This window comes from Musa acuminata, chromosome BXJ2-8, assembly GCF_036884655.1.
Source record: "Musa acuminata AAA Group cultivar baxijiao chromosome BXJ2-8, Cavendish_Baxijiao_AAA, whole genome shotgun sequence".
Taxonomy (NCBI): Eukaryota; Viridiplantae; Streptophyta; class Magnoliopsida; order Zingiberales; family Musaceae; genus Musa; species Musa acuminata.
Window position 1 is genome coordinate 51,133,235 of NC_088345.1, and position 22,913 is coordinate 51,156,147.

The 22,913-nt window shown below is 36.9% G+C and overlaps 1 protein-coding gene and 1 long non-coding RNA gene across 2 annotated transcripts; both read right to left on the minus strand.

Annotated features, from left to right (window-relative positions):
• Positions 1-713: 713 nt before the first annotated feature.
• On the minus strand, positions 714-10,324 carry LOC103995924 (ACT domain-containing protein ACR12). The gene is made up of 10 exons (XM_009416670.3): positions 10,059-10,324; positions 8,449-8,503; positions 7,673-7,789; positions 6,960-7,054; positions 5,339-5,417; positions 5,203-5,262; positions 2,096-2,151; positions 1,430-1,535; positions 1,284-1,352; positions 714-1,000 (listed from the first exon to the last, which is right to left on the minus strand). Exons 1-10 carry the CDS (start codon positions 10,238-10,240, stop codon positions 938-940), a joined length of 882 nt encoding a protein of 293 aa, XP_009414945.1. The 5' UTR covers positions 10,241-10,324; the 3' UTR covers positions 714-937.
• A 1,892-nt stretch (positions 10,325-12,216) lies between these two features.
• Positions 12,217-15,634, minus strand: LOC135620112 (uncharacterized). The gene is made up of 2 exons (XR_010489632.1): positions 15,403-15,634; positions 12,217-13,255 (listed from the first exon to the last, which is right to left on the minus strand). It is a non-coding gene; the product is annotated as an uncharacterized LOC135620112 (long non-coding RNA).
• Between the last annotated feature and the right edge of the window lie 7,279 nt (positions 15,635-22,913).

Here is a 22,913-nt window from a genome sequence, read left to right on the forward strand (position 1 = left end):
CAACAACACAAGCTTTGGAACAGTGCAAGCTCTGCTAAAACATGGAAGCAGACCCCTAAAAAAGAGGGGTCATCGTCCCTCGAAATGACACAACAGGACAAAAAATGATGCCACTTGGTTTGGATGTTTTTGTTTCATTTGACACCTTAAACATCACACATCATAGTGTAGAGTACTAATACTTCATACGAATACGTAGAAAAATTGCCCAAATGGTGCGATGGCCATTGAAGGCCATCTGAAGTCAACATCCTACGTATAAATGTACCAGATATGTTCAATGCAAAGCTATTTTTGTATGCGGTATAAAACATTTCAGAAAAGGCCAGAGAAGGCTTCTTACATGGCAGTATCCAATTTCTTGGCAGCACGATTGGCATAATGTTGACCGACCCCATAGGCATATTGGCACATTTGGAAACATATTTGAAACCTGGTATCATACAGAAAATGGTAAAGAAAAGGTGAGAAAGCGTCAAGAAATGTCCAAACCAGACGAGCAACAGACAATAGCGAAAAAGTTTTGGGGAAAAGAAAAAAGAGATTATGAAGAAATTGCAGCTAAAGCTTTTAAATTTAATAGCACTATTCTGACATATTAGACAGAAAGAAACCTGAGTTTGACTTGTTGGTAGCGGACGGCAAAAACTGATACCAGCGTTTCGTTTCGGACGAACCTGTGTGGCATTATGAAGATATTGCAGATAAAGGCATTAAAATTAACAGTTCGAGAAAATAATTTATAATGAACCACCCTTGCAGAATTTAGGCAGTGGACAAGACATATCAGACATTATAATAGTTCATGTACACAAGTTTTGACCGAATATGACAGCAGAGCCTCGTGGGGCTGTAACTGCAGAAAATGAGTTTCACGCAACAATGAAACAAAATCCTGCATCAATTCTTGGCCCTGCAATGCTTCGGAATAGGGCCATCAATAGCTTTCCTCGTCTGTTTCAGGCCTGCGGAGGTAGTATCGTAAACAGTTGGTCAACACCTGCAAGCACATTTAACCTCGTTAACTAGAGTGACACCTCCGACTCATCAACCTACAAAACAAGGCATGTATAGTATTCCAGCGTGTATCTGGTTCCCTCGGAAAATAAGAATGCAAGTGTCTAGCATTCTGAAAAATAAGTTCAACACTAAATAATTATTTTGCGTTAATACAGTTTGAACCATGGCCCTTTTTTGGCTACTCCAGACATGCCAAATAGCAAATGGCTCCAGACCCCATATATTTAGTCATTGAAGAATAACTACTGTAAAATGAATTTTACCTGTGACAATGAACTGTTCAATGCAGCACCTCTGTAGCTTACATGAAACATATCCTTCGCTACTAGGCCCTGTAAGATAACACAAATATAAGTTTCACTCTTGTTCTTTATTCTTATTTTCCTTGGGTGCAGGATGAGAAAGAGACCTCAGTGTCAATCTCTGCCGACTCCACGTCTATATTGATGTCTGTTATGATCTTGATGATCTCCAAGAGTAGTCCTGGTCGATCAGCAGTCTCAATGTAGAGCAAGCTGGAAGATAAAATGTTCAGTTGGAGTTCGAAGATAATTCTTGAAATTCCTAATAATATAATAAGACTATTACTCAAAAGAACAAGAGCAAATAATGAAATAAAAGCACATCAAGTTTTATTATTAATTTGCAAATAGCAATGAAACATATGTAACACCCTAAAGGCACAAGAGAATCCTCGAGTGTAGAAAGGACAAACAGCAAATCTTGTAACAGGATGTAGCCATTTGCTAACGCAATACAGAATAAGAAAGACGTTGTTCCCGATCGAGTTATGCCAATTAATAACAAGGATTAACTGACATAGAAGTGCCATTATCTTAAATATAATTTAAATGTCTACACTAGGAAGCATATTTTTGCGCGCGCGCACACGCACACACACATCAATGCCTTGAGACCACTGCTAAGACATCTAAATTCCATAAAACATAATGTATAATTGATTATTGTATGTATTCAGTTCATTGCCAAACAAACAAAAAGTAAAACTGAAAAGCATCAGCATAACATACTGACCTCAAATAAAGGGAAAATAGCTAAAGATGAAATAACTTACCTTCTCTTTGGTCCATCATCTTGCAGAAATACCTGTGTGGCAACATCAATATCTAGCTGTTGATTAAGAAATCAAAGATTTAGTAACTCATTTTGGAAAGCATGAATGACCACAAGACCATCTGAATTTGAATAACTATTTTTCAAGTCTGAAAAACAAGTATCAGATCCTCATATAGGACAAGGACTTTATTCCATGACACAAGCAGTGTGCAGCACCTTGCTCATGCCAAACTAGTGCTACCATGCATGCCATGTGTCAAGTACTTTAGTGGGTATCACTCTTGATGCTTGTTCATTCCTATGCAACCAGCACTGCATGCGTCACCTTCTGTCAGATACTTCTCTCCTCATCATCCTCCTCCTCCCATCCTCTTCTTTTCTGCCTCCTCCTTTTCCTCCTCTTTTTCTCTTCTCTACTGCTTCTCCTTCTCCACCCTTCCCCCTTTGGGTATGTCAGTATGCTAGCACATATCAGACCTATAACAGTCCAACCATTGATTGGTATGGACTCGGTAACCAAAATTGTATTTCTTGATTGTGACTATTTTGAACAAAGTAAAATGACTAAAAAACATAACTAAAATCTATGAATCCTCACATCTGTAACATTAATGGTATTTAAAAGCAACACAAACAAAAAGATGTAAAAAGCAACAAACAAAATAAATGTTTACATAATAAATAATCAACCGGAATATAAAAGGCGTCAAAATTCACATTTTATTTATAAAAAAATTGTGAGTAACTAACAAGAGAGAACTTATATTAAAATATGAGAATCCACAAGAACCAGATATACTCTCATCAATCACAACAATATCATTAGCAAACAATGCATACCACGAAAGTCTACCCTGGATAGGGATAGTAAATCATCCCTCCATGTCAACAACAACACAAGTTTGTTATACACAATTTTCTTACTTCAATATAAATTCCAAACGCTCTTTTCTAAAACACACCTTATGAATATTGTGGAACTAAATCATATGCTTCTTTAAGTCACTCAAAACCATATGCAAATATTTTTTCCTCTCTATATTTCTCCATTATCTTTGTGAATAAATAACATCTAGTTGGTCTTAAAAGCATCAGACTAAACTCATAAAACTATATCCTATCTTTCCTTCGACAATTCTTTCCTATGTATCATTAGCTTAGTTTTCTCTGCAATAATAGCATCTTTGACCATCTCCCTCAGATCAAAATGACTGGTCTTATTTTAGAGAACATTTTTTAGGGTTCAAATTTTTGTTAAATATCATTGTCTCCTGAATTCTCTCAAAACTTGATAGTGATTCTTTCAAGTCCTAACTCATACCTATTTTCATCTTCAAAGCATAGTTAGTCAGACAAGTATCAGGATTAGGTTCAGTTAGAAAACTGGTGTCAAAGAATTAGTTGGGCCAGATCTATCGAAAAATTAATAAAAAGTAAAATAAATCATAAAAGGCAAAACATTAGAAAACTATAAAATAAATTTTATGAACATGAAATTTATAAAACATGATAAAATTTCTCTTACTTTCAAGTGTTATTAAATATCTAACTTAAAAGGATATGATTCCCTAATATAAATGATAAAAATTATATGAAAGATGGCAATGTTAAAATGGAAATTAATTCATTAAATAACTATGATATATTTATTAAAATGAATAATAGTTAGACAATAGTAAGATATTACTGTAGAAAATAACCATTAAATATTTATCATACAAAATACTCAGAATTTATCCACCTATAGCTCTGATGATGGCGATAGACCTTAATGTGGGCCATAATACCTCTTATAACCGTATAGGTGAAGTGTAAGGTAGTGCAAATTTGTAACTTTAGAAAAATAGAATACTTTATTTGAAGAGTACATGAACAGTAATTTATTTGAAGAGAACACAAACAGTAATCAGAAAAATTCCAAATCTCATGAATTCTCCTTAATTTGTGAACGCATCCCTGCTTTCTTTAAAAACTTACAGCTTACTCCCCATCATCTTCTTTCTTCTCTCAAATAATTCTTTTCCCTATTAACTGCAGATGGCAAACATTGTGATAAAGATAACATTAGAAATTTAATTGTTAGAGTGAATAGCTCTTCTATCATTCATAACCATAGCTGCAGGATCCATTTTTCTCTTTCCAGTATCTTGGTTTTCTCATTACCCCACTCGTCCCTTCAATTTACTTTTTCTTCTTTTGAGGCGATCAACTTCGTTAGAATTGGCCAACATTGGCCTACTCCAATTTAGTTACATCAACTTCATATAATTCCAAGTGATTTCCTGACAATAAGATGAAGAAATCAATCAATATTGCATCCATGTTCCACTGTACCAATATGGATTTCCACTATGCCAATATGGATTTCCACTATACCAGCATGGATTGGATATACCATTACAAAATCAATTTATATAGCAAACTGTGCAGAAAAGCTTCTTTAACTCATCAACTTAATTTTTATGGACAAGTCTACTATTTCAAGATTTATAATTAATTAAAATTGATTGTATTGAAAGTTATCTACGGAATGCTTATTAAATATTTTTTGAAAAAAAACCTCCATCTTTATTTCTGTATCATTAACAAGTACTTGTTGCTTCATCCATTATGCATCTAATATTATATACATCTCAAACCGTCCATTCGGTAGCCTTGGCAATCCAACAAATCCAAGTCCCAAACTCCTTTTTTCCAATCCACTCTTAAAAGGCATTGTATTATTATCACTTTTCTAAATTCCATCATTTAGTTCAAGTAAAGAAATTTCCTATGAGCTGGGGAGTCTTGGTACGACGGTAAGGTTGCAACCTGAGGAAATAGGGTTTAAGTGATGGAAACACTCTCTCTATGTTTATAGGTAAGACTATATGTTAATCCTCCCTATACCTCGTGCAATGATTACAGCTCTCAAGAAAAATTTACCACTTACGTTTTTAGATTTTTTTTTGACACATTACCTCTTTATCAATGCTTATCGATGGACAAACTTACAAAAAAGAAATCTGGCCACTTAACATGAGAGCACAAAAGACAAAAAACAATAGCATTTTCTAATAATAGCTTGGTTAGATAGTTTCAACCAAAAAACATCAGACTATATACCTTTTTCTCTGGGGGTTTGACTCCAAAAACTTCACCCATTGCCAGCCTTTCACTCGATTCCTATTAAAGAGACACTTAATTAAAAGAATAAAACAAATAGACCATCTAAAATTAAGCAAGCTAAGTAGTTACACACAGGATGATACTTCAAAAGATTGTTGATGATGGAAAGGCGAATCTTTTCTAGCATAGCTGGATCCTCAACCTTCCGCCCCCTGAAAAGTTAATTGAAGCTACTATTAGATCCAGTTAATAGCACATGAAGCTTGTTCAATGCTATAATTAACATTAAGAATATTCTTTTCAAGATAGAATAGTGCATATAGACATGCATGAATTTTTTATTCTAATCTAGCAGATGTGTAAAACATTTACCAGTGGTTTTTGTTATTCATGATGCATATACTAGAAAGTTTATATTTGCACAAATGAATAATATTCATACACTAAACAAATTTTTTAGCATGGCATATTTTTACTCCCTCAGCAACCAATCTTAGTAATCAATATACTAAGCTCCCAAGTTTGCAAGATATACACTAGAAACCAAAACAGTAGTTGGTTGTGTGAACCTAGATTCAGCATATGATGCTTGTAGATGGCATGGACCACACAAGTCTTTGGTAAGGACTAGGGAGCAACTGAATTTTAGTCGGTCATGAGATTTGAGTTGAGAGCCATCATTTCAATTTAAGACTCAATTGTTTTTTGTTTTTTGTTTTCCATGTATTACTTGGAGTTTAACGAGTTCAAATGAGGTATCGCTAAATTAAAATATTTAAGTCAGTTAAGGTTCAGTAAGATATCTTAAGTGGCACTTACCTTGAGCGATACACTGCATTATCACTGAAGCAGTGGGCCCATTGTGAGGTATTCATCCAAATGAAAGAGATGGGAAAAGAGGATAAACATTCAGCTCTTTTGAGGTGCATGGGAGAGCCATTACACTGACAAAACTCTTCTTCAATGCCTCTTCTTCTTTCTCTTTCCTTTACTACCTCTTTTGCTCAGAGATTAAATAAGATACATTTATATATGAGTTTTGAGTCATGTGAACTCTAGTTTTGAAAAAGGAACAAAATATTGTCGGCTTGTTCTCTCACTGGCTCTCTGGTGAAACTTCTGTTTTTCATCTCTTATGATCTCTTCTCTTGCTCTCTTCTCCTAACTGCATATTCCATCTCTGTCCTTTGCTTGCTGTTGATTTCTTGGATTTTTAGTGTAACCGCATCATATGTTATCAACACACATCATCAGTTTTAGTCGAAGATCATTCGACTTTGGTTTCTTTTAATTCCAGCATTCTGTTCCCTAAAAAATGCTTGTAAAATTCCAGTTGAAGACCTAAATTATATTATTATTTTGTCTCATAAAGCTCTTTTCTTTAATTTAAAGTAACCCTAAACCCATAGGGTTACATCACATCATTGGCAAAGGATGAACAATAACATTTGACATATATAGTACCATAGTATGTTATGCATGTGTAACATTGGTCCATAGAAAGAAAGATAAAAAAAGACAGAATAATGGCATAAAATCCAGCTAAGATGTCCAATACAATTCAAATCAAGAAGTTTCAAGAGACTAACAATAGAAATATAAAAAATGGGTACACTCAAAAGAGATTATTTTAAAGTCATGCAAGAAGTTTCTAAATGGATACAGTACACCTCCCATTCTTTATGTAGAATAATTTGGAACAAAGGCATAATGAAACTAGTGACTTCAATAAGGACAGAAATTAAAGTACTCACGCCCGCATAATGAAAAATTTTGTCTTCACAACAGAATCCTCAGTTGTCACAGTTCCTTTTGTCACATCCAGTCCCAAATCCTTAAGAGACCGCATCTACGTCAACGCAAGAAAATTTGAAATTAGAATTTCCTACAATGAAATTAACAACCAAAAAGCCCTCATTAATCCATATACATAAATCAAATCATCAAACAAAAATGAAAAGAAATAACAGATCTTCAAAAGTACAGAATAATAAACTAATTGACCTCAATCGAACAAATCAAATTCAATTCTAACAACAATCCTATTAACCTTTTGCCTAGAAAGAACTCAAATGTTCAGCATGTCTCTTTGCCTAGCTTAAAACAGGTTGTTTAGCTCTCTCTCACCTTTCCCCTCTCTCTTACAACCCTCAAAATAGGTTTCTTTAAGGTTTCAACTGACCAAAACTAGCCTTTCACAGTGCCACAGGTGCATACCAATGTACCATTTGATGGTGCATTGGCACAGATCAGACTTGTTTTAATCACACCATCAACCAGCATGGGTCTGGTACCAAAATTTGAAAACCTTGAGTGATGTTAATTTATTTAGTAATCCATAAAAGCATTCTCTACATGTAGCCAGAAAATACTCCGAGAAAATAACTTGTTAAACCATTTTCAAGCAGATATATACCAATCTTTGTAAAATTCCTTTAGAATATGGTAATAGGATAAAGGACTTTACCGTGTCCACTAGTGCTCCCAAACGGTCACCAAAACTAAGTTGCACAATTGTTGCATCGGAATCTGAATCTTGATCTATCAAAACTATTGGCATTGGCACTGATTCTTGATCAGACATCTGTCATGGATCGTAATCATATCAGAAGAGCAAAAGTAAGAAATACTTAAAAAACAGTTATTTAAAAACAGATTAGAAGTTTAGACAAAAAAGAACAAGCAAGACCTACTGCTGTCAAATGCCTTACACATAGAACAAGAAAACACTTCATATGAGATCGTAGAAAGACATCAAAGTTCAATATGAATATCATCTGTACAAGATTTGAACCTCTCAGAGTCTAATTAAATACTTAAAAAGAGCATCCAGAAGTCATCTACAATAAATTCTTTTATCAGTCAACTAATGCATGTTTCCGAACAAAATCATTTCAAATTTCAGGGGATACAAGAACAAGCACTGCTCTAAATACAAGTAGAATCATGACAAATCAATCTAACAAATTGTACCAAATATGTTGGGCTATAAGTCATCTAAGTTGTCTAGCATTACACCACCTTGGATTTTGTGTTTACTTTCAGATATAAGTAAAAGCTCAGTTTAATCAGTTGAAGTTATACCTTACCTATAGTAAACAAATTTTGAAATAACAATTAAATAACACATTGCCCCTTACAGTTGGTACAAGATTATTTGCTAATACAACTCTTCAGCTCCTCATAGTAAGGGCATATTTATAAAAAAATAACTGGAGTACACAGGAAGATTTTATGACATACCCTTGACGAAGATCCCAGCATATCAGCTGAATTGATAGAAGTCTGAGGGCAATTCCTACATCATAAAGTTAAAATAGATGGTCTTTGAGATCGTCAGATGCCAGTAATTGGATATGTACCTTAACCGAAAGGCTCACAGTAGAGAACGAAGCATAAACAAGGAAAAGGAAAATTGTGTTGCACCCCCTGGCCCCCAAATCCCTCTGTAAACCCTCTAAAAAGAATAAAGGAAGAGAACAACATTTATATAAAGTGTGATTCAAGAGAATATGTCACTTAAAAATTATCTTTCCAATTTATACAAGCTCTCAATGGAGAAATAACAAAAAATATATTAAACCTCAGGAGGTATATTTATCATATTTACAATAACATAAAGTAAACAAAAAAACTGAAACTAGTAGAGTCCATATTGGCATTTAAAGGCTCTTCTTCCCATACTGGTTGCAGTGTTCTGATCCCATACACCTTTACTTTTAAGGCATTAAACTATAAAGCACATTGACTTTAGTACCATTTCATGCCACAGAGCTCCCGCCTTCCAGATTTCGTTCACGATATCAGGAAATCAAAAGAAAATCATTATCACATTATTAATGTGCAATCTTCTCGTCAAAAGTTCGGACTTACTGAACTTATTGGGCCAAATTATTAATGTCCTCAAGTAGTTGGGACTTACGGTTTTGTTATTGTTATTATACTCTTCTCATCAAAAGTGATGATTGACCATGGGATCAGTTTGCATTAATAAATATATAGGAAGAAAATTAACTTGTTGAGTACCGAAGGCCTCAATTAGTTGTTTCAGAAAACATTATTACAAGAATACCAGAACCAGCAAATGAAACCGGAATCAAGGAATTGACTCAAACCATCTCAGAAACAACATCAAATCAAGCATTCCAACAAGTTAGAGCAATCCAATAATTCTACCAGCTGACCAACCAGTGACAACACAATCTCTATCAACAATTCAGTGATTCAACCAGATTATAACAAAAACAAACATCTCGAGATAAAATTCAATTCTACATGGTATAATGACAAAGGAATTAGAATATTCAAGAAAAATCCGTATCAAGAACCACTGCAATTATTTCAATCCACAGATAATGCGCGAGAAATCAGAAGACTCCTAAATCGAACCAGAAACGACAAGGCATCAATCAGTCGTCTCATAAAACATTTTTACAAGAATACGGAACTAGCAAACGAAACCTGAACCGAGGAATTGACTCAAATCATCTAATGAATAACAAAAATCAAGCATCCCAACAATTCAAAGCAACCGAATTATTCTATCAGTTGACCAATCAGTAACAACACAATATCTATCAACAATTCAGTAACTCACCCAGATTAAACCTCCTATGAGAAACCAAAAAAACAAACATCTAGAGACACCTTACACTTCTACATGGTAGACTAACAAAGGGATCATAATAGTCCGCATCAAGAATCACCGTGACCATTTCACACCAGAGATTATGCTCGCGAAATCAGACGAATCCTAAATCAAACCAGAAACGACAAGAAGCACGATCCTGACAGCCCCAAGAACAACCTACTGGTGAGAGAACAAAAATCAATAGCAGCGAATCGGAGCTCACCCGCGCATCGTCCCGAGGAATCCGCCGACGGAGACGAAGGATCCATGGAAAAGCGGCGAGAACCGGGCAGTCTCGTGGCGAATGAAGCGAGGGTGGAGGAAACCGACCGCGAGAACCCTAGATTGGCGAAGAGCGGTAGCGGAGAGGGAGTGGGAGGAGAGGAAAGCGGTGGCCAGAGCCATCTTCCAGGGGGAAGAAGAGACCTTTCGGCCGCGGATCACAATCGAGTCGAGTGATGGGAGGAAGGAAGAGACCGCACAGTGACAACAAGTGGGCGTCGCCAATATATAACAAGGGTGCAGATGCTTTTTAGCCGCCCCACGAATCAGCGAGCAAAGCTCTGTGGGACCCGCAGTTTTGGATGGACGCTGGGTGAGCCCAACATTCCTATGGTAACAATGACGATGTGACCAAAGCAATCAGATCGAGTCTCGGATCGTCGATCTCTGATCTGATTGATAGGCTCACTGGTTTAACTGTATCCTTGATTAATATTATGTAAAAATGTATAAAACACTTTAAAATCTTATGTATCATTAGAAATATTTTAATTATATATCATAAGCATAATTGAAATTCAATTGGTGGGAGCCTACAATTCAAAATTATACGTAATATAATATTTTTAAAAATATAAAATATCATAATTAATATAAAAATTTACAAACCATAATCTTATAGATAGATAGTGAGACGAAAAAGAGTTATCGGATGGAGAGGACACGAGATTATGAGTCACCTTGGTTTGGTCTAGACCCGAATGCGTAAAGACATCATAGGAATTCATGTAGTAGTCCTACGAGTCGGTTGATGGGACACTAAGGTATTCAAAATGACTCCGAGATAATCTTTCGAGGGAATTATTGAGTGCCAGAATCGATTCTTCAGTAGGTTCTTACGTAAATGTCAATATTGGTGGGAGAGAGTTTCTTGACCCAATTGCTCGAACGCTCAAGTAAGTTTTTAAATAGCATATAATGTAAATGAGTTATTTGGAGAAAGATCCAATCGTGAGTTAGCATGGAGGGTCGAATTTTATTTTTAACCATGGAAACAATCATTTGTAACGATTGGTAACGTCTTTCTTTTGGCCTTTTGTCCACGAGGGTGACAAATTTGAATAACCTCCTATGAATTATTGTCCACGAAGATCGACAGAAGGAGAGGAAAGACAAGCCTAAACGATCTTCTATGGATTGTTGTTCATAGAGACTGATAAGATCAATTCGAATGGTCTCCTATAAACTATTAGTCACGATAACCGATAAGTCATAACTATCCCCACATCATTGCCCATGCGTAGAGTGATTTAACCTCATCTTACATGTTAGTGCATTTATGACAACCAATTAACGAGTTGAAATTGATTATCAAAATATTTCCTTACAAAAAAAAGAAAAAGAAAAAGATATATATATATATATATATATATATATATATATATATAAAAGAAAAAAAACGATTGTAAACTGTAGAGAATGATATCAATATAAAAAAGATGGTACACTAAGAGAAAAATAAAAATTTAATATAAAATATAATATAAAAGGCACGAAATAGCATGAAATATAATGACATTGAGTAAAATAAAAACAAAAAATATTAATAAAATACATTATTTATTGTGAATCTTAATTCCGATCCCAGAATTACCACGTCAATCGTGTAAGATGACTTAGGCATTCATATTAAAAGAATGAATTTTCAGTTCTATTTCCAATGAATAAAGCTGGTGTCAACCACAGTTCAATTACACGCATCAAAGTCCCTCTCGTAAATTCTTATTGAATCTATGACGGCCCTTAATGTGGGCACCAGGGAGGGTATGGAAATTATGCTTTGTGCTTGTTCAAAACTTTAATTAGGGAAAGAAATTAACGAATAATGTTAATATGACCAAACACACTTATAGTTAGATAATATCTTTTTTAATAAATCTTTCAGAATAATTAGAGAGTGATTTAAATTTAATTTATTATGGTAACAGGATTAGCATCACAATATTTTTGTTCTTCTAGTTTCAATGTACCAACATTAGTGTAAAGGGCAATTGCAGTCAGTTTCACTATTTTCAAACACATTTACCATGTTCTAATTCAATATCATTGATCTCAGTTGCCATTATTCTTGCTCTGGAAACAAATCATAAAAGAGAATGTTGTTGTTGTTGTTGTAGACATATTCTGTTAACAACAAAGATTGCAGATCTTTCTGGTCAATGTTCTATCACTGAGAGCAAACTAATGTTGTTCATGGACACAACAATGCAGATGTTCCTTGATATTTATCTTCGCAATGAATACAACTAAGGACGTGGTGAACATTATTAAACCAGGGCTTCAGCCACAAGCAACAGCAACAACACAGTTCAATGATCAAACCCAACACTCATCAGCCGGCTTCTACGCATAGCTGCACATCCCATATCTGCAATGGCTTCCCTTGCTGCACTTCTTGCCACACCCGCCGCAGTTCTCATCGTCGTGAAACGGATTCAGGCATTTACCTTTGCAGCAAACCTCGGCAAACTTGCACTGCACCCCGCAGCGGCCACAATTGAACAAGTCAGTCTTCAGGTCCACGCAAAGGTTCCCGCAGCAGGTCGGGCCGGGACTTCTTGGGAGTTTGCACAGGTTTCGGTGCTCCTTGCACGACAAGGAACCTCTCCATCTGTGCCGACCCAGCATGTGACTAGCTTCGTCGGAGAATGAAGTCGTCTGATCCTGCTCGCCTTTGTGAGTATCTGCTGCGGCAAGAGAAGTGGTTAAAGCCATCAAGAATATTATCAGAAGGAATGACCTCATCGTGTGCAAGGAAGCTCTTCTTAAGTGTTGTTGCAACAGAAAGATTGCAGGGATGAGGAGAGCTTATGGAGGGTTGGGAGGTACTTATAAGGGAACACAAAGGAGGTAGAAGGTTTAAGTATACTAATATGACAGTTGCATTGTGTTGGAGGATAACATTTTTGTTCAAGTAATAGAGGAAAGTTAGGCCTCTCAATGGACTGCCAAAAGATTCACAAGACACACATCTAGAACTGGAAACATGGGATTCCTTTTGCAATTACTTTCTGAGTCATGGATTATCATGGCCAGTTGGGATGGAGAGTTTGCCTACTAAATTGCATTCACATCAAAGGCAATGTATTATTCCTCACAGAGAGTACTCTCTCTCTCTCACTCTCATAGAAAGGTGACCTGAAAGGAATAAAGAATAAACTGAGTGATTCACAGAATATATTTGTTTTGCTTTAAAGAACCTTTCCTTGATGATTCACACTTATATAAAAACGTGAACACAGTTTAATTTAAGGAAAAACTATAAACTAAGTATGATATAATTTGATTGGCTTTAGAAAAGCTTTCCTCACTAATTCCATCAGATTTCTTGACTATTTCTGTCTTGGTTTCCCCATATAGAGTTTCCTATTCCTCTTGATAGCACTCAGTGCATGCATCCTGGGGCTCATAATTAGTCCAGATGTCCATTTTTTTTCATAAACATCATAAGCTATTAGTAATAAAAGATCAACATAAAATTATTACTAAAAAAATTCACAAGGTATCATCAGCAAGTGTTGATACATAATTTTGGCAATACCTTCTGATATGAACGAGTATATTTCTGTCCAACAGCACCCAACTTTCCTGCTTTGGTATTTTGAACACGAGACTACAGACAGCCACATCAAAACCATGCTAATCTAGAATCCTCATTAATTTTCAATTGTTTTACCATGTGTTGAGCTCAACCTGGACAGGCTAGCAAAGTAGTCATATGGCATTATTATGTGCCAGAGCAGCAGGTGTGTCATGGCTTCCCCAGGCCATATGAGATATGTGTTTAGACTACATAGCATGACTAGAGTACTGTGACAATCATTTGAAGTATATGTTTCAGTATATTTTAGCCCAAACCCATTGAGATTCAACGATAAGATTATTCCTTTACAACCTAGATGATCAGGATGTGACTCATGGGGTAAGGGCTGTAAAGCTACATACTATAAGGTCCCGCATCAGAAGGGCTTCAATGTATTCACCCATTTAAGGGCATCAACGATCTCCAATCAAACTTTTGATATTCAGTCACAACAGTGTGAAAGAACTTTAAGAGATATTAGAAGTATTAGACTTAGCTAGAGAAAAATGTTTATACAACACTAACAGTATACTCATTCGAGAATATTAATATCCATCAGCTCAGTGATTTTGGACCAAAATCATACAAAATGTAAAAAAAAAAAATAATAAGTTGTACAAGTAGTTGGTGTTCTTTTAAGTACTTGTCTACATTCTACAACCTATCGAAAAAACATGTTCTTTATTTTTCAGAAGAGGCTTCAGAAATTAAATAGTTAATGGATCATAATACTCCATCAAAGAAATTGCAACATTCAAAACATTGAAACGTCTTAAAGACTGGACATCAATAGAATGCTTAGTCTTGTTCCTCATAAGAACAACAATAACAGGTCATAGTCTACCAGTTATATGGTGCTGGAAACATGAATCTTTTGTCACCATTGAACTCTTCACATACAACATTCTAAGTTAAATTTAGAGTGTTAAAATTTTTTAATTATAATTTCTAGAAAAGTCTCCTTAGACATCTCTCTACCTCTGGTCATGCCACTATTACTACCAGTCTCATCTCTTCTAACTACAACAACTATGGGTCTCTTACACATATTATAAGCATCACCTTTTTTATTTCATACATGCCCAAGGAGACTTCAGAGTGAACATCTCGCCTACGAATAAAATCAACCTTGAAGTGATCAATTAGAATAGAAACTGTTCAATTCCAGTCCAAACCACCAAATTAATTTACAACCAGTCTGACATTGCTGAAACTTCAGAGACTAACAAAAGTTAAATTGGCCAAACGTTTAACAAACAGGATTAAACCATAAAATCTACATAAAGCCTTTTTTAAATACTAATCAGTACCATACCACTTCAAATCCTTCTTGGAGCTTGCAAAGGTAAGAGTTTTAGCAGTAACAAAAATGCTTCCAACATTCAACAAACAGAGACAAGCGTATCTGTGAAAATTGCTTTCTTCTACAAATTGCCCGAAACTATGTCTCTTGGGTTGAAAAGTTCTCATGTTAGTGATTCCAGGAAAGTGAAATCTTAACAGTTTTGTGTTCCAGTGTTTCCAAATGCAAAACTTCATAACAAGGTCATGATATTTACATGATTGCAAGCCAATATTCGGATTTGAACTGCAATTATTGAAATATGTTACCCAATAAATCGTCGCCAAACAGTTCCAACCAATTATACCCAATTTCATATGCTTACATACCACAAGAAAAGAACAAGAGAGGAGCAGTTACTCTAGTGCTCGGAGGGACTCATTGGAAACCCAACAGCAGCCACGGGCGGGTGGGCACCAATGGGCGCCACCGTCTGTGCCGAGACTCCAAAACCTTCTCCCGTCACCGTCAACCCGCTACCGTCCTCGAGGGCCATCAACCAAACCCTGGAGCGACCGGTTCCGGCGAGGGCACCCGTGGTGATAGCGCCAGATCACGTGACGGGGGCGTGCGGTGTTACGTATGAGAAGGGATTTCTTAAAGCGGAGGGATTATACTCGTTATAAAATATAAATAAGGTGATATATATATGTTTGTGTGTGTGAATTCCGTCCAATTCTATCTCCGCCTCTCTTCCCCTCTGTCATGTCGAATCTAACGTCACCTTCACAGGCACCATCGACCCTCGTTGGAGTCGCTCTCGCGCGACAAAGAAGGAAGCAATGGAGACGACAGCGACAGCCCCCATGACCCCTCTTTCCTCGTGCGAGGATCGCGGGCAAGGATGGCGAAGGTCACTGCTGCCTCTATGAACTGCAGTCATCTTTCTTCCGATCATGTCCTCTATAAACAACATGGATTGCGAAAACAAACCTTTGTGCAACAAAGAAGCAACAATTATTCTTAACCACCAGACGATGAGACGAAGTGTAACTCATGGGACGAAGAAGCGAAGACATGTTTGCATGCATCTAAGTAGCACGACGAAGACGACAACACTCATCAGCAACTTGCCTTGCAGACGCCGTCGCAGCAGGCGCCTGGGCACCGGTGATTGCAACGACCACAGTTGTCGGGGTCTTTCTTCAAGTTGGCGCACTTTCTAAAGTTGCAGCAGGTTTCGTCGGGCAGGCACACTTCGGGATAGTACTTGCACGTCACCGGAACCACCATCGGACGTCGCTGCACACCTTCTTTATCGGCTGCAGCAGCAGCAACAGAGATGGCCAAAGCCATCAAGACTATTGTGAGAACGAAAGCAGCACTTCTTCTATTTAGTTTCATCGGCGAGAGGTCTGTGGTAAGCATCAAAATCATATAATCATGTCATGGAGCGAAATAAATTTAATATAAATCAAATATGTATAGATTAAAGATAAGATATACTTACCTCTTGATGTCATTCTGAATACTTTTATTTGATTCGCAGAGTATAACAACATCAATCTGTAACAAAAATATAATTTTTCATAAAATCACTATAAGTGATGAAATAAAAACTACAATAAAGCCAAAATACATCTATAGGCTCTTGTATTGTATCGTATATTATCGCATATAGGTGGTCTTATTTATTTATAGATGAGAGTAAAGCGTATAGAATAAATAATTAGGAAAGTCTCTCTTATAAGTAATTAATAAAATCTTACCATAAATATACCTACATTTTAATAATTAAAATATCTAAAATAACTATAATATCTAAAATAATAATTAATTTATTTAATAATATAGATAATCAAACATAACAATAATAAATTATGTCACGTGGATAAAAATAAAATACCTATAATTTATTTTTTATTTAATTCTAATAAAAAAATTATCAGGTTTTATGATATAATTTTATTATTATTGAATTATGATTGTTGAGATAATATTAACAAATTAAAAGGGATAAAACTATAAATAGAGGATATCAACGAAAATAATCATTTCACTTGGGTAAAATAGAAATTTTATAGCTCTAGTGAAAAATAGTTGATTTTTAAATAATAAAATTACAATTTTATTGGGACATATATCTAATTTTTGAAGGCTAAAAAATCATCAAGGGATATCGATTAGAATTAATAGCTTTTATAAAAATAAAATTAACCTTAATGTCTCGGCTAAATATTACTAGGATGGAAGCTCTAAAACCCTAATGTCTCGGCCTTTCTCCAACTATAGTCACCACAGCGTGCCCATGCTATCATCGCTCCAATCTTTATCGATAGCAACCTAACAAATTGATCAAACATCGGCTAAATATTACTGCCAATCTAAAAAAGTGCTGCCATCATGCCTAGCTACATGAATTCTCATTGATGGTGCATCTCATGGTGGCGTCTTCGTCGTTGTCTGTCATCGTTGCCAACCACCTAAAGCAACGCCACTGTCACCATGCACTACCTACGGTTGCCGCGGTGCATAGCACGTATGTTGCTTATGCTGCAACCTACTTCACCCTCCTCAAAGGTAGGTCTTATATACGATCAACAATTGCCTACATAGTCATTACCTGCTCATCGCCCACTATATCCTTGTGCCAATACACAAAACACAATTGATGCGCTCAGTGGCTGACAACCCCCAAACAACATCGAGTTCCTTTTTGCTACAACACATGGTGATCCTCTCGCATTATCATGATGTGTTACAATAAGCCACGGCTAGGAAACACCATCACCTATCTTTTAATAGTGTTGCTACCCATGATAGGGCTTGCTACCAAGCAAAATCATCACCCATCACAATGCTATCATTGTCCTTAACTACCCATAACAATATAATTCCTTGTCGCAGAATAGAAAAATATAGAGGCAACATCAAATATGTAGTTGAAGAATAGAAAACAAAAACTTTAAATTTTTCAAAAAGGTATTTATCATATGAATAATAGAAAACATAACACTTCCATCAAAGTGACTGACGCCCTTGATAGGATTGTCACACTTCCATCACTACCTATAACAATACAACTCCTCATCGCAGTATAGGAAAATCTAGATGCAACATCACATGCGCAGTGGAAGAATAGAAAACAAAAACCTTAAATTTCTCAAAAATGTGTTTATAATCGTGTGAAGATTGGTGCGCAAACCCATAAAACTGAAAATTACATATACGAAAGATAGTGTTACATAGAGAGATCGTATATCCTTGAAATTGTTAGGATCGAGAGCACTAAGAGGGGGGGGGGGGGTGAATTAGTGCAGCGGAAATCTTTCAGCGATTAAAAACGAAAGCTGCGTTTGTTCAATAAAAGTGATTTCGATGTAAAAGCCGATCTTAAGATTAAGCGTAGTTTACACAGTTTGCGTCTAAACGCAGTTTGCGTCTAAATGCAGTTTTACGTCTAAACTCAGTTTACGTCTAAACGCAGTTTGCGTCTAAACACAGTTTGCGCAGTTTACGTCTAAACGCAGTTTTACGTCTAAACGTAGTTTTACGTCTAAACGCAATTTGCGCAGTTTTAGAAAGATCTGAACTTAGAAACTCGTTCGTAAAAGCACAGAAGACAGTTTGCAGTTATAAATGGAATCAGAACGTAAACGTAAACTGCAATGTAAAGATCGTACGAAAACACCGATTTACGTCTGAATGCAGATTCGGAAAAATCAGAACTTAGAGACTTGTTGGTAAAAGCGCAGAGGGCAGTAGCTATGTAGGAGGTTTGCAGTAATGATAAAGTGCTCAAAGTAAAAGCAAACCAGAGATTTAGAGTGGTTCGGTCAGTCTTGACCTACTCCACTTTTGGCTTCCTCCACCGACGAGGTCACCGACGTCAACAAGAGGCCTTCCTTCAATAGGCGAAGGCCAACTGCCCTTTTACAGTTTCACTCCTTTTGACGGGATCAGGAGACAACCCTTACAGAACCTTTCTCTCCTCTCTTTACAACTCAAGACTTTGAAGAACAGAAGGAGGAGAACTTAAAGGCTTTTCAACAATTTTGAGCTCAAGAATCACAGAGAAGATCAAGATTTCGGTGTAGGTCTCTTGCTCTTTCTGTGCTGAATGGGTGGGGTATTTATAGGCCCCAACCCAGTTCAAATTTGGAGCTCAAAACGATCACATCCCGGAATTCCGGGATCAGGCGGTTGCACCTCCTGATTGGAGAGGTTGCACCGCCTGGCAGAGCTCGGAGACTGAGCCCAGGCGGTTGCACCTCTGTGTCAGGGGCGGTTGCACTGCCTGAGTCTGGCTCGGAGACTGAGCCCCAGGCGGTGCCACCTCTTGACTGAGGCGGTTGCACCTCTCTGCCAGAGCTCGAAGACCGAGCTCAGGCGGTGCTACCTCTTTGTCAGGGAGGTTGCACCGCCCAGTCTAGCTCGAAGACTGAGCTCAGGCGGTTGCACCTCCTGGCTGGGGCGGTTGCACCGCCCAGTCTCGCTGGGAGACTTAGCCCAGGCGGTGCCACCTCCTGGCCCAGGTGGTTGCACCTCCTGGTGCAATCAGGGTCCGAATGGTTAGCTCCATTCGGCCCAATTTCAATCTTTTCAAGGGCCCAATTGCCCCAAGATTAAGCTAATGGGATCACCTCCCATTTTCCAACTTAATCAACGTGCTAACTATGATTAAATCTAAGACAATTTCTGCAGCTTTGCTCCGATGCGTCAATCGCTTCTTCCGGCGAGTTTCCGGCGAACTTCCGTCGATCATCCGATGAACCCTCGATGATTCTTCTACGGACTTCCGGCAAACTCCTGGACTTTGCGACGATCCACTTGGCGAGTTCCGACGAGCTTCGCTTGGCAAGCTTCTGGACTTCTCGGATCTGTTCCCGTAGAACCTCCGACGACCGTCCGAACTTCCGTCAAACTCACGAACTCCCAACGTGATCATGAACTTGACTCCGGCGCAACTCCTGCTGCTTGTCTAACTTTCATCGTAGTTAATCCTGCACACTTAAAACAAAACTTCGATCGAGACAATTAATCCTAAGCAATTTAACCAAGTTGTCCGGCATGTCATTGGTCCCTCGACGCTTCGTCCGATTCTTCGGCGCATCGTCCTCTCCTGCAGCCTATTGCCCAATCGGCCAGTTGACTCCGCAACTCCGATATCCTTGGCACAATACCCGCTCTTCTTGGCCCGATGCCCGAGTCCACGGCCCGAAGCCTTTTGTCGATACGTCGACCGATCCACTGGCCCGACGTCCAATCTTCTGACATGTTCCTTCGGCACAACATGATTTTCCTGCTTTAATTGTCTCATCCTGATCGAAGCATCCTGCGTCACTCAAAACACAGATTAAATCATAAACATATATCAAGTAGTTTCATCATCAAAATACGAGATTCAACAGAAATTTGCTAGGACCGTGATGACACTAAGAGAGGGGGTGAATTAATGCTTACGTAAAAATTTGTCTGTTTGAAAATTCTTGTTCGATGAAAATGTTGGGAATTCTTGAGGGCGACATCACATACGCAGTGGAAGAACAGAAAACAAAACCCCCAATTCCCAAATATATATTCGTTATCGTGCGAAGATTGATGCACAAAATCCGTAAAACATAAAATCACGTGTGAGATAGATTGTGTTACCTAGGGAGATCGTATATCCCTACAGATCTTTATGAGAGGGTAAAGGAGGTCAAGCGCACTCCAATGAGAGGTGATCCGCATAGCAAGGCTGCGACGATGTTTCTCAAAACTCTAGACCTGCTCTAAGGTGGATAGGGGGAGGAGAATATAAGAGGCAACTAAAAGGCTCTAGCCTATGAACTACTAGTTTTCTCTTATTTATAGAGGTCCCATGTCAACTTAATCATAATGGATCCTCCTCTATTGGGTATTGGATCTCCATCCAACTACCAAAGTCACTTAGATTAGTGGATCTCTATCCAATAATCTCTCATGGGCTCTTATCGATTTTTATCCAAATGATTCAATAATTCAGGAGCTTATTAGATATTAAATAAGATAGGGGCTCCGACGAATATATCATATCTGAACCTCTACTAATCGAGATGTCTACCATATGTGTGTGACCCTCTAAGCCTAATATTAAGTTGGCTATGAGTCATACATGTTAGAACTCCTTCTGGCTTAGTGAATTATTATCACCATAATAATTCACTCGACTCGTTGATTATGAATGTACTAGGCCACTACGCCGTAGTCCCCAGATGATACAGGAGAATCCAATCCATTGGACATGTTTATCCTTAGTTACTATGTACCTATAGTCAATCATCCATCTAATATCCCAAAGACCATATACCAGGTATGGTGCTGTCAGACCCATATAATTTCTACTCGAGTCTCGCTTTAATCAAATTTTCTCGGAGAACTCTTTCTCTCTTAATCCGAATGACCTTGATCGAGGATTTGTTTGAGTAAGAACATATGAGATATTCCTTTCAACACTCAATAGCCCTCGTAAGGTTGACTACCACTCTCAATGATCGACTGTGCTAGATTTGGGACATCCAAACCTATAAATCCGATATCAAAGAGTGGAGCACTCATATAGGACATTCTTGGTATCTTAAGTCTAAGTACCAGATACACTACTGGGACTACGGAATCACTACCTGGCGATAATGTATTATCAATCATTCAACATTCCATAAGCGGATCAATCAATGAACTCATTCCCCGTTGAGCACCTATATTGTATCCATAGTGTCCCAACACAAGCAGCTATGAGACCAGCCGCTTCTATCATATGAACAAAAATATAGCACATAAGTGTGTCTGGTTATCTCGATGTGTCTCTCGAGTAACCTATGACTAAGATTATTTAGGTTCTATGTTTAAATGTGAATCAATCTCATTATCGTGATCCCATCACGATCTGATTCTCATTACACATATCCATGGACATCATAATATACTTATGCATCAAGCAATGTAAAGTGAGAAAATATCATAATAATAATAAACAAAAATATTACGTGTTATGTTACACGTGACATTACTAACATGATTGGCTTGTATGATATTTATGACTAGCACGCAACACACATCACCGTGACTCTACCATCATTCTTGACCATTGCAAAAACCATCATGCTAGCAATTGGAGTTCTACGATTGCGACTCCTTCTGATATCGTCAACAACGATCTATGTTACCACTTACAACTCTCTTTAATGTCTTGTCCTATGATATCAATGATAGAATAGACACGATAGAAAAATATATCAATAGCACAAAACAAAAGATGCTGATACTAATTATAAGCATAGAATTATAATTATACTATTATACTAAATAAATTTAATATGAAATCAAATATATAGAGATAAAAAAATAGAGGTCCATGTATTTCGCTGCTATTCAAAATACATTTATTTATTTGATTCACATAATGCACTTTATAATTTGATTCATAGAACATAACAGCATCGATGTACTAAAAAAAAGTCATAATTGTTAACTTCTCTTTTTCTATTTTTTATAAGGCTACTAAGAACGAAGGAAGTCGATAATATATTTGTAATATTGCATCGTATTATATCATATAATATCATATTGAGTCTCATATATATTATTTATTTATAAGGGAGAATAAATGATTTATGATAAGTAATTTAGAAAATCCTTCCGATCAATATATCACTTAAATAATCATACCATAAATGAACTTCTTTTTATTAGTTAATAACCAAATCTAATCCTAACTTTAATATATCTTATTCAATTAAATAGAATCTATAGAGGAAGATGAGATTTTTTTTTTTTACTTATTTTTGGATATTTTATGCTGCTCAAGTTTTGTGTATTAATCTGAAATTATAATTAACTTTAATATGAATCCAAATAATATCGAATTTGGAATGATTTGTAGCCTAAAATCCAGCTTAGGGAGGCAATAA